Below are 13,390 nucleotides of genomic sequence, written 5' to 3' on the forward strand. Positions count from 1 at the left end.
TGTGGTGCATAATCCGAGCACTATTTGAGATATGTAAATTGTCGTTTTGGAATTCTCGGCTATATTTCTTAACCAGAACAATCTTTTGCTAATATCTATCTTGACTTGAGAGATAAATTTCATGCATGTTATTTGCCAGTGTTATAAGGTCCGATGAGCTCCTTAGGGGCTACCCTTAGTAGAAATGCAGATTCTCAGGTCCCAGCCTAGAGCTACTGGGTAAGAATCTTCATTTTAACAGATAGCTAAGAGATGTGCAGATATATTAAAGTTCAGGACATGAAGGCCCCTGAGCTGGGCAGATGGAGGCCAGGGCCCTCTCTCCTGGTACTGTAGTACCAGACATGGACAGGCCATTTGGCTTTACTGGGACTCATTTTCCTCAGTGCTAAAATGAGGAGATTTAACCAAGCAATTGTCAAAGATCTCTTTTACCACGAAGGTTCTGGGAATCAATGCTCACCTTAACACATAGGATCACCCTTAAAAAACCCTGACATCATTTCTTCTGAATATATTATCAGTCACGGATGAGAGAACTCAATGTCATCTAAAAGCATTTATGATAAAAATAGATTATTAAGCCAATCATAGAAATAAAACAAATTGCAAATAGCCAAGAAATTAAAGTGTTCAGCAGGATGTAACCTTTACAGACGTTTAGATTTGTTGCCAAATGAGATGGAAGAAAGACACAGAGATTTCCTGGGACAGTCTCTCTCACTGCATTGGCTGTGACAGAGGAACACGCACACAAATGAAAGCCATCCCATCTAGAAGCTCTGATGGACATGTACACAAATGAAAAGCCATACGATCTAGAAGCTCTGAAGGACACGTACACAAATGAAAAGCCATCCCATCTAGAAGCTCTGATGGACATGTACACAAATGAAAAGCCATACGATCTAGAAGCTCTGAAGGACACGTACACAAATGAAAAGCCATCCCATCTAGAAGCTCTGATGGACACGTACACAAATGAAAAGCCATCCCATCTAGAAGCTCTGATGGACACGTACACAAATGAAAAGCCATCCCATCTAGAAGCTCTGATGGACACGTACACAAATGAAAAGCCATCCCATCTAGAAGCTCCGATGGACACGTACACAAATGAAAAGCCATCCCATCTAGAAGCTCTGATGGACACGTTACACAAATGAAAAGCCATCCCATCTAGAAGCTCTGATGGACACGTTACACAAATAAAAAGCCATCCCAACTAGAAGCTCCGATGGACACGTACACAAATGAAAAGCCATCCCATCTAGAAGCTCTGATGGACACGTACACAAATGAAAAGCCATCCCATCTAGAAGCTCTGATGGATACGTACACAAATGAAAAGCCATCCCATCTAGAAGCTCTGATGGACACGTACACAAATGAAAAGCCATCCCATCTAGAAGCTCCGATGGACACGTACACAAATGAAAAGCCATCCCATCTAGAAGCTGCGATGGACACGTACACAAATGAAAAGCCATCCCATCTAGAAGCTCTGATGGACACATACACAAATGAAAAGCCATCCCATCCAGAAGCTCTGATGGACACGTACACAAATGAAAAGTCATCCCATCTAGAAGCTGCGATGGACACGTACACAAATGAAAAGCCATCCCATCTAGAAGCTGTGTTGGACACGTACACAAATGAAAAGCCATTCCATCTAGAAGCTCTGATGGACACGTACACAAATGAAAAGCCATACGATCTAGAAGCTCCGATGGACACGTACACAAATGAAAAGCCATCCCATCTAGAAGCTCCGATGGACACATACACAAATGAAAAGCCATCCCATCTAGAAGCTCTGATGGACACGTACACAAATGAAAAGCCATCCCATCTAGAAGCTGTGTTGGACACGTACACAAATGAAAAGCCATCCCATCTAGAAGCTCTGATGGACACGTACACAAATGAAAAGCCATACGATCTAGAAGCTCTGATGGACACGTACACAAATGAAAAGCCATCCCATCTAGAAGCTCCAATGGACACGTTACACAAATGAAAAGCCACCCCATCTAGAAGCTCCGATGGACACGTTACACAAATGAAAAGCCATCCCATCTAGAAGCTGTGATGAAATTCTACAGAATTAGAATAGCAGAATAGGGAGAGTGACTTCTGATATGTTCTTGTTCCTAGCATTATACCATAAAGATCCATCCATCACTTTGGGGTGAGTCTGAGCAAATTTCAAGGATTTTATTTCTCAGAAGAACCTAAGGATCTGAATAATAATCAATCACCCACTGCAGCTTCAAAATAATATAGCTTTTGTTTCACTGATCAGAAGATGAAAATCAGTGTTTTAAAAATTTTACTATTTGCTCCTTTTTATTTTTGTAGAGATGGGCATCTTGCTATGTTGCCCAGGCTGAACTTGAACTCCTTGGACTCAAATGATCTTTCAGCCTCAGCCTCTCAAATTGCTGGGATTACAGGAATGAGCCATTGCATCCAGCTAGTACTTGTGCTTAACATGACAAAGAACCCTTGTTCAATTTTTGTTTTAATGGGATACAAATCTACAGTTTCATGTCCCTCCTTGCTTTGGGTGAGCACTCTTGACTCTGGCTCTGTTATCACACCCCGCCCTAATACCTAGCACAGGGCCTGCCTCATAAAAGTCTCTCACAAAAGTCTGTGAAACCGAACTTAAGATGAGATCAGACCACAGTGTCTGATAAAGAAGAGACTTTCATACTGTCAAATTATTTGTCAGGCTGTTATTTTTATAGTTTATGACAGATTCTCTTCTGTGGACTCCCAGATAAGTTTTATAGGAACTCTCATCATCCTCTTCACGGATTCTCTCTAGAAATAAAATATTTTAACATTGTAGTTGCAATTCAGAAAAGACTATGATTCTTTGGCAATAAGAATCCCTTTATCTCAAATTTAGATCGTGTTACTGAAATAATAGTTCTCCCAAGATTCAATAAAGCAGTCTACTAACCACAGCCAATAAAATAAAAACTATTGATAAATAATCTAACTATACAGCCAATATCGTGATGTGCTTACGAGGTAATTAATCTGAGATGCATGTATTTTGAGAATCTAATCAGTGCTTGTTATACATATGTTTTATATTCTTTTTTTTTTGAGACAATGTCTCATTCTGTTGCCCAGGCTGGAGAACTGTGGCGTCAGCCTCACTCACAGCAACCTCAACCTGCTGGGCTCATGGGGACTACAGGTACCTACCAAGATGCTGACTTTTCTGTTTTCAGCAGAGATGGGGTCTTGTTCTTGTTTAGGACGGTCTCAACTCCTGAGTTCAAGGGATCTGTCTGCCTGGGCCTCCCAGAGTGCTAGGATTACAGGCATGAACCACTGCACTTGGCCTTATTTTTATATACTAATTGTATAAATTGCTTCCCATTTCTTAGTGGAGATTCTACATACTAAAAGATACTCACATGGTTATTCAGGGTTGGCTAATTTAACAAACTCTTTATCATTTATGGCCAATTTATAAACCACCTGTAAACATTCTATGTCTTCCTTTCTTTATTTCTTGGCTTCGTTTGCCTCAAGCCTTTCTGTGATCTGGTGGGAGTAAGGGGGACAAGAATCCGCAGCTGAGCCCCCTCTGCCTCAGTCACCCCCTCAGAGTCTCTGCTGTCGGTCTGCTCTTCCTCAATGGCAGCTGTGACGTTTCCTGCTCCACTGTAATTATTTGTTTGGTGTCTGTGTTCACAAATATCAAATGGCAGAAATGTCAACTCAGTATCAACTGAGAAATAATTGATGGGTAAGTGCCAGGCACAAAGAACTTTGCTCTCGTCCTGCACAAACTCCAGATGGCCGTGTCTACACCAGCACCAACCAGGGTCATACTGCAAACACTGACTTTTCCCCCCTCTTAGCCCACGAAGCTTCTGGCCAGAACTCGCCCACTCACTGGCTGGCTGTGTTGTAGATTATTCTTTCCTAAATGTATTGTTACTATTAGTCTGCATTTTTCCAAGACAGACCTCATTCTGTTACCTACCTTTAAGTGAAATTTCTCGGTTTGTCTGTGCTTTTCTAATTTGTTTTAGTGTTTTTTACAGCATCATCTGCAAAAGACATTTATTTCCTCAAGGGAATGCCCTCTTCAAGATCATTAAAGAAAATATCAAATTTTTTATAAAATGTTCCGGTTATGTTTCCTTCAGACCAACCTGCACCTCCCCAGCACTATGCAGCTATTGTATGTATCCTCCGTTTTCTTTTAAATTATTATCTGGGGACTAGTTTTCAATCCATGAGATAATAGGATACCTACAGTGGCCACCCTGGACTTGTGAGTAAAAACCGAGAAAAAAATTCTAACTTTGTCGTGGCTTTCAAAGGTCGTTTTTCAAGGGCCAGGACATACAATCCCAATGATGAGGGTGGCAGTGTTTGCGAACTAATTCTTCCTTGTTTGAACCTTGGTGCCCCGACTAAAGCTCTGTTTGCACAGCTTTTTCTGAAATGCTCATCTACAGACTATAATCCTGGCCTGTGTTTACTCTACATGACGTATCCTTAAGTCAGGGGTCTAACAATTTCATCAGCTATGGGATCAATCTCCATCCCATACATCTTCATGTCACTGTGACACAGTGACATAGTGACTGCTGAGTTGTGGTTGGGTCTTCCTCTCCAGAGGCTGCCCTTTCCTGTCTTGTCAAAGACCTCAGAGTTCCAGAGAAGCTTTAGAGTTCTGCCTATCACACCAGCCTTGGTCTATGATGAAACATTTCAATATTCACTTTTTACTAAATCATGCAATATGACTATTTCAAAATTGTGTGTTTTATTGTACTATAAATTGAAAATTGTACAAATTTATGGGGTAGAAAGTGATGTTATGATTCATGAATATTATGTTGGTATTTAATAAATATTTAATTATTTATGTTGAATAATTAAATCAAGCTAGTTAACAGCCATTCACCATTCACAATAGCCAAGTTATACAGTCAACTTAAGTGTCTACCAACAGATAATGAATAAAGTAAATATGGTGTGTGAGTATCTAGTGTCTCAAAAGTCATCCCTGAAGTCACCATACATAGAGAAAATAGGCAATTGTAGCTAAATATATCTTTATTTATGAAACATTCATTATAACATTTTACAAAGAGGTAGCCAACATGGTAGAGAATAGTTTGTAAAATGTTTGTAATGAATATTTTGTAAATAAAGGCACATTTAGCCACAACTTTCCATTTCCCCTATGTATGACGACTTTATATATATAACACACACACACACACACAAATATTTTAAATGGACTATGTGTACCTCAAGTTGAGGACTCCATACTATGTTTTTCTCCCCAGAACCTCTGACTCTGAGCTGTTTAGTTCCCCAATGTATATTCCCTTAACTCCCAAATACTCTCCATGGCACTTAGGACATTGGTAATTTGTAATTAATTGCTTGAAAAATGATTGCTATTGGCAATAGCCTACGGACTGCACAGGGTGGCGAACAGTCTGCTTTTGTTTACCACTTCATCCTTAGCATGAGCACAGAACCTGTCTCATAGGAGCTTGGTAAATACATGTGGCTACCCAGCTGGTTTTATGAGAAAAAAGGAAGTAAATTAGCTATTCAGAACACTTAGTCAACGGCCCTGATTTTAACTAACATTGTTATCTAAATTGTTTCCTATAAAAACTAAATGATCTTCTTCAATCTACTTTGAAGACTCAAAGTAAAAATGAGTTAGTAAATATCCGGTAAGAATAGAAGGGAATTCTAGGTACATGTGGACACAAAAGACGCAGAGAGGTTTCCTGAAGAGCTCATCATCTACATCCACAGGACGCCCACCACTTTCTCTCGCAAAGCCTGTCTGTATCTGGTAAATGTAACAACATTCGTGAACAGAGAAGGGTTACAGGCAGGAGCAACAGAGATTCTGAAGAAAGGACTCTTCAGGGTGGAGAGAAGCGGAGTTACCAGTGTGTGCCCATGGATTGGACGTTCTAACCCAATATATGTCCCTTGAATCACTTTCAAATTTCCTTTCCTATAGCCAAGATGATGAGGCTGCGGGGCCCAACTAGGAGTTTTTACCATCATCCCCCTTTTATTATGTTAATCAGCTACTAATCAATATTATAAATGTTATGGTCATTATTATGCCAGTATTTTATAAAATTTTAACTTTCACTACTGTCTTTGACTTTCTCCATCTTACCTTGCCCCTCAGTTTGGCCAGGCTGTATGGAGCTTTCTCCTCCCTGGAGACATCTGCTGTGTTCACAGGGCCACCCTCTTGCTCCAGAAGTTACTGGGATTCCCTATCCGCTATCACAATATGGCCTTCAGAGCTCATAACCTGGTTCCACTGCCTAACAGCATTTTGCTTTGCTCATTCATTTGCTTTTTAGTTTTACTTCCTAGAATGAAGCCGCTGGTCTAAGTATGCACAACATGGGGCTTCCCAGAAGGAATTCCTGCAACCTCCGTGTCTGCTAGGTACCTAGGCTGTGCTTATGAAGTTTTCTCTAACTTATTCCAGTCTTCCCCTTGCTTTCTTTAAATTCTTAATGTCTTAATAATCAGCACTGTACCATTTGGAATATATTCACACACTGATTTACTATGTTAGTGATTTAATTTTCTTAAGCAGACTAAGTTCCCAGAGACCAGAAACCATGCCTTATATTTTTCTATGTGTTTGAAAAAATGCATGGCATATAGCTTGTTCTATAAACAAGCTGAATTTAATTTATTATAATATGTTTGTAGAGACTTTATCTCCTACAGTTACATGTTTTTCATAACCGTCTCTTATAACAATGTCTAATACAATATGGGCCTACATGGTTTCATAAACATTAATCATACGAAAATCATAATAGTCCACTTTAAAGGCACCTCCCATCTTTCCAAGTTTAGTTCCTTTGTTTTTTATTTTTGCTTTTTGTTTTATTTTTGCATTATAAGGAAACTAGTGATTAGAGATTATTAAATGATTGGCCAAATGAAAAGATATCAAAGCTTGCTGGTGGCCCCACTAAATCAAATAAAACTGCTAGTCTTACATAAAATGAAGAAGTGGGGATTAATCATAGCAGCAGTCTATTAAAACAGGTGTATATACTTTTCCAACATCTACAGAGAGAATGTAATATTACCATTTACTTTTTATTATAAATGAAACAATCTTGCTTCACCAGAGTTAAAAGTACTTTAGCAGAAATGAACTCATTTAATTTGACTCCCTGGGAAGAAATTTGGAGAACATATTAACTTCATGTTATACATAAAGATATTATCCAGAGAGTTGACAATATTGATTTATCATCATAGCTCATGATGAAGCCACACCTGTCCACTGGACAACAGACTGGATTTATAAACACTGTTTGATATAAAACAATTTTTAGATTAAAAAAAACACATCAACATCTTCCAAAATAGTTTTCTACTGAAACTGTTTGGAAGAACAGATACACAAGTACAAAGAAGAAAACTAAAGAGGAAAGCCTGGACAATTTCCTGGTCAAATAATCTTGTTTCTTTGAGCCACAGAACTACACAGAGCATCAGAGGGTAAAAAAACAGAATGATTCTTTTCTCATCTTTATATAATCTGGACAAGTAGCTCAGTTTACCACAGTAGAGAGAAAAGAAGTCTAAGAGATGAGAACCACCACTGAAATTCCCACACAATCCCCGGGGGCAAGTCCAAGGAACCAGCAAATGTCTCCTCTGAGAACGTTTTAACTGCTAATATGGTTAATCCATTTGGAACACCTTGTTCTAAGGAAGCAGAAAGACAAAAGAGAACTGCTGTAAAATCTTCAACTTCAACTCCCAAGAAGACAACGGTGGATTAGGTGACCAGAGAGACTAGCTGGAAACATCCATGCTTGTGGTGTGTCTGAGTCATGTCTTCAGTCGGGGATAAAGCTGATTGTGAATGATGTAGCTCATGCCTCAGTAATGTGCAGCTCTAGACAGACGGGCCATATGGAAGCTATGAGCTGGCTTCACAGACAGGGCCATGGTGAGCCAATGCAGCATTTTTATGTTTTCTGTTTCTATTCAAGTGGTCTAGTGAACAATATATTATCATAAGACATAGCATAATCTGTGCCTTTGCTTAAATTCTGAGTAGCAATTAGTTTTAATGCTATAGATGTTTTTAATACAGGAATTTTTCTTTTAAACACATTTTTTTATTTAACAAAAAAGGCCTGAAATATTCTGGATATTAAATATACTCTAATTCTTCCTGTTGCAAGGTTCTGATTTGGTACCTTAATAAAGTTGTAGTCCAAAAGTGTGTGTGTGTGTGTGTGTGTGTTAATGTTAAAGATTTTCTTTCCACCAAGATCCAGTAATAACTTGTAACACTTCCCTAAAAGATTCCAGTTGCAAAAAAAAAAAAAAATCAATTTTCTGAGAAATAGCAGGCAGGCAGGATCCAGTAGATAATTATCTTGGGGGATGCAGAGTGTTCATTCATGGTTTGCTGCTTCCATAATTATTATAAGACTAACAAACATTTCACTTCGAAATTAAAAAGGAGTGAGTATGTTTTTCTGGATTGAGCTTAAGATTTCATAAAAAACTGTAGAGCGAAGAAAAATTACAGTTGTTGGCACATTACCAAAATGGAACAAATGAACAGCACTTATGCAATCCCATGTTTTGCACCGGACGTGGAAGGGCTGCAGAATGGGTGAAATTAATATGTGGAAAATAACTGCCCTGGTTCCTCAGTGGTACGCAGAAACTATCATATGTGCTCACTCAGCTTGTAAATCTCTGCAAAGCTATGATGAAAAATGATCATATTTCATTATTGTAATTAAAATATAGTGGTCTCAGATGTTTTTCTGAAGTAAAAATATGAGACATAGATAATATGGGTTCAATTATTTTAAAAGGGGGAAGTTTTTAAAAAATTATAATTGAAATTTTTTTGCAAGGAGCTGTATTAAAACACAATTGAACTGTATGCCTGAGATTAGGAAAGAATAACAAGATTTCCTCGTATAATAAATGGACCTCATACTTTACAGATTGTAATTCTCAGCTGCTGGTATTTTCTATTTTGAGACGTACCTTATAGTTGGTACGTCTCAATTTGCTATGATAAATATGGGGGTGTCACATTCACAGATATTCACAGCAAGTCAGAAGGACCAAAGACTAAAATCGACAGGTTTTTATTCTGCTTCAGGCATATAAATTTGAATATTTTAATGATCAAAAAGTGAATGTCTAAGATTAATTTTTAAATAATAAACAGTCATATGAAATAATTCATATCTGAAAGAGATTTTTTCCCCCAAAATATTCTTTCATTTTCATCTTGCTTTAAGTATTTTATAAGATTTTCACCTATAACTTTACTTCAGCTTATAATAGTTACCTACCTACATCAAAGATGTTTAGTCATCGGGATTAGAATTCTACTCTTCTGCTCCAAGTCTTGTACTCACTCACTGTATTTACTTTTATAAATTGTCTTTCTTGATAAAATCAGCTACACAACCACCAAAATTTGTGTTTTCTTGACACTGTCTCCACACTTTTAAAAGAAGAACTTTACAGGACAAGAAAGGAGCAGTTCTGGAAGGTTCTTACAGCCACGGGTTCTGTGAGGCATGTTACCGAGAAACCCAATCTACCGTAGCTCAGGGAGCAATGGAACATTTCCCACAAAATGGCATTTTTGTTTGGTGTTATGTTTTTTACAGGTCTTTGCACTTATAAGCATAATGAAGGTTTTCTGAGAATAAATATATGTTTACTTATTTGTATGATGTAAGAGAGGAATGGCCTTGCCAACCATTTCTTCTGTCTTTTCTTTTTGCTAATTGCTCTTTCTATTAGCTCGACCGCCTAACAGACTTGATGTTCCTTGTCAAGAGTTAAGGCACATGCTAATATTCTAGAGAAGACAATTTTTATAACATGAGTTTCTAGCAGACAATGTACTCTGCTGCAAGTTTCCAATGGTGGACAGCCTGCAAAATTTGTTAGATGTTCTATACTTTGTTTTAAAAGGAATTGCCTTTAAAAAGGAATTGCCTTTTGGGACATGACCATGTGCCTTGATGGAAGCAAAATAAGTGTGTATTTTTCACCATTTCGCTAAAATGTTAAACATCTTCTTACCCACATGAAATTGTGAATCCACATACCACATACAGAGTAACTATTAATGCTCGACTTACATGCATGACCCATAGACATGTGCTTTTTAATGCCCTATTAAATTTACTACAAGGTTTAAATATTTAATATAACTGATAGTATTACTGTCTTAGGCTGCCTGTCAAGAGAGAATAAATTTGATACCTCTTAATGGTGCAGCAACTCTTTTAGGTCATTGAAAAGAAAGTGCTGTTCTAGATATATCTACAGACAACAACAGTACATGAAACATCACTGCCTTCTACCCACGATGGTGCAGCACATGCTAAATGCATTTCCAAATACATGCAAATATGCATTTTTATTTTTTTACTAGCAGTATCAACCTAAAGTCCATTATAAAAAAGTTATGAAATAATAAGACAACCCCAAGTATAAAAATAATATACACCAGTAAACCATCTTCTCCCTTCTCTTCTTTTAGTTTTTGCAGGTGGTCACTGGGGTGAGAAAGGAACATTATCTTATAGCCTAATTCCTACATTGGATAAAGTAGGTATTAAAAGTTACAGGCCTTGATGATTTTTGCACATCTCTTCTGAGTAACAGTGAGGAAAACCACAAGGAAAGCAACATCATAAATATCACAGCCAAAACCAAACAAACACACACAAAAAATCCCACACACATTGAAAAGAGCAAAAAACAATTCTGAATGTAACAGAGGAGATGATGACAAATGGTGTGACTGTTTCAAAACACTCTACAAATAAAACAGCGTTATTCCACAGGATGCAATGAAATTGGGAAAGGAAGCCACGATGTATCATGGGGCATGGAATCACTTGAAAGGAGCAATTACAGACACAAGCCACACACAAGATTACTTGTCTTACTTGCACAAGTATCTCGAGGGGTTTGAGAGGTCTTTCACCATGAAGCACTCGCCTCCGTTCACACAGAAAGTCTTCTCCTTCTCCGCACACTTTAGAAGATGGCTCGTCCCAGTGGTGGACGTGGACGTGGCTGGATAAAAGAGAAAGAAAGAGGGAGTTACATTTATTTTACCCTCTTCAAAGCAACCTTTGCTCTTAAATTATCCTAAAAAGAAGAGTCCCAATAAGGTACAGGGGACTTCACTGAAGTACTTTCTGGGTCTAATTAAATAGAACAAAATTATAAAAGAGGTAATTATAGAGTTAATTAATTTTATTTATAATTAAAAAGAAAAAGGACCCCAACATTCTTTTTCTTTTTCTTTTTTTTTTTTTTTGTAGAGACAGAGTTTTTACTTTATTGCCCTCGGTAGAGTGCCGTGGCGTCACACAGCTCACAGCAACCTCCAACTCCTGGGCTTAGGCGATTCTCCTGCCTCAGCCTCCCGAGTAGCTGGGACTACAGGCGCCGCCACAACGCCTGGCTATTTTTTGGTTGCAGTTTGGCCGGGGCTGGGTTTGAACCTGCCACCCTCGGCATATGGGGCCAGCGCCCTACTCACTGAGCCACAGGCGCCGCCCACCAACATTCTTTTTCTAACTAATATTTTATCTCCTAAGATTGTGGAAAAAGAAAAGATCTACTGTTTTTAAGTACAATACTTGTTCCACGATGTCTCAAAGGTAATAGTAAAAAGTTATGTCAATGGAGTTCAGTTTAGCTACCAATTTTTAAATAACACCTAATTGATAAAATTATTTTGGTAATTATGTTTACATGTATACCGATTTTACATTTTTTAGACATGATGTATATAGCAAAGAAAAACACCAGGTGGCTTATTTGTTCCTAAAGAAAAAGTTATAATGGGCGGCGCCTGTGGCTCAGTCGATAGGGCGCCGGCCCCATATACCGAGGGTGGCGGGTTCAAACCCGGCCCGGCCCGGCCAAACTGCAACCAAAAAATAGCCGGGCGTTGTGGCGGGCGCCTGTAGTCCCAGCTACTCGGGAGGCTGAGGCAAGAGAATCGCTTAAGCCCAGGAGTTGGAGGTTGCTGTGAGCCGTGTGACGCCACGGCACTCTACCGAGGGCCATAAAGTGAGACTCTGTCTCTACAAAAAAAAAAAAAAAAAAAAAAAAAAAAGAAAAAGTTATAATTACTAATTGAATCTATATTAACATATGGATTAGAAGCTATTCTCATCAAAATTTCCATTCTACTACAATTTCTTGGAAGAGCATTGTTGAATGTGTAACTGCCATCATACCTTTGAGGAAGTGCAAAGGCAGCCTGACATTGTTGCAATTGTAAAGTACTACAAATATACCCATTTTCAATTAGGAGTAAAGATAAGTCTTCAGTTTGTTTTATAACACCTTCTTGTGACAAGACAAGTTTGATATTCACTTGTCAAACCTCCCAGTTATGTGGACGTGACATTGAAAATGATGCTTGCACCAGAGGGTGTCTGAATTACACGAAGGCGAAGCTCTCAGTTCCGAGGCTACAGGCGCATGAACCTCTCAAAAAAAAAAAAAAAAAATGGTTTTTTGCTCTTTTCAATGTGTGTGGGATATTTTGTGTGTGTTTGTTTGGTTTTGTGATTTTATAATGTTGCTTTCTTTGTGGTTTTCCTCACTGTCACTTGAACCTCTCCCCACTCATGTCAGTGGGAACTCCATGGGCAATGCTCAGTCTTACCCACAAGAGGTCTAATGTACGTAATATTTATCACTGATACTATAAAAATAAAAAGCATAACCAATTTTCAAGGCAATGTAGATTTATTTATTCTTTTGGGAAAAAAAATCTACCTTTACACAAAAGTTTTTCTTTTCTACTGATACATTCTTACAGATTTTTGTCTTCTTTATCCATTTCTTTTCTTTTTCTTTCTTTCTTTTGAGACAGAGTTTTACTATGTCACCCTTGGTAGAGTGCTGTGGCGTCACAGCTCACAGAAACCTTGAACTCTTGGGCTTAAGCGATTCTCTTGCCTCAGCCTCCCAAGTAGCTGGGACTACAGGTGCCTGCCACAATGCCCGGCTGTTTTTTTGTTGTTGTTTAGTAGGCCCAGGCCAGGTCGAACCCACCAGCCCTGGTGTATATCGCTGACGCACTGCCTACTGAGCACAGGCGCCGAGCCACCCATTTCTTTTTCATTATTTGCATGAAAGTTTCAGATGCCCTTGTCTACTTTTCTTTGACCTGTCATGTATTATTTCTCCATCATTTTCTTCCTTTCCATTTCTTTCAGAAGTCTACATTTTGTTGCACAGATGACAGAGTTTCATCTCTGACTTTCTAACTCTGAATAGAATACTCAACATC

General features: G+C 38.4%; 1 protein-coding gene across 4 annotated transcripts in view; it reads right to left on the minus strand.

The window, feature by feature from the left end:
• Nucleotides 1-13,390, minus strand: part of NRG1 (neuregulin 1) — a 1,208,564-nt gene that overhangs the window by 24,397 nt on the left and 1,170,777 nt on the right. For all 4 annotated transcript variants that reach the window (XM_053578488.1, XM_053578490.1, XM_053578489.1 and 1 more), the window contains one exon: nucleotides 11,019-11,148. In XM_053578488.1, coding sequence (XP_053434463.1) covers nucleotides 11,019-11,148 — 130 coding nt within the window. The remainder of the gene's footprint in view (nucleotides 1-11,018; nucleotides 11,149-13,390) is intronic.

This window comes from Nycticebus coucang, chromosome 24 (assembly GCF_027406575.1).
Source record: "Nycticebus coucang isolate mNycCou1 chromosome 24, mNycCou1.pri, whole genome shotgun sequence".
Lineage (NCBI taxonomy): Eukaryota > Metazoa > Chordata > Mammalia > Primates > Lorisidae > Nycticebus > Nycticebus coucang.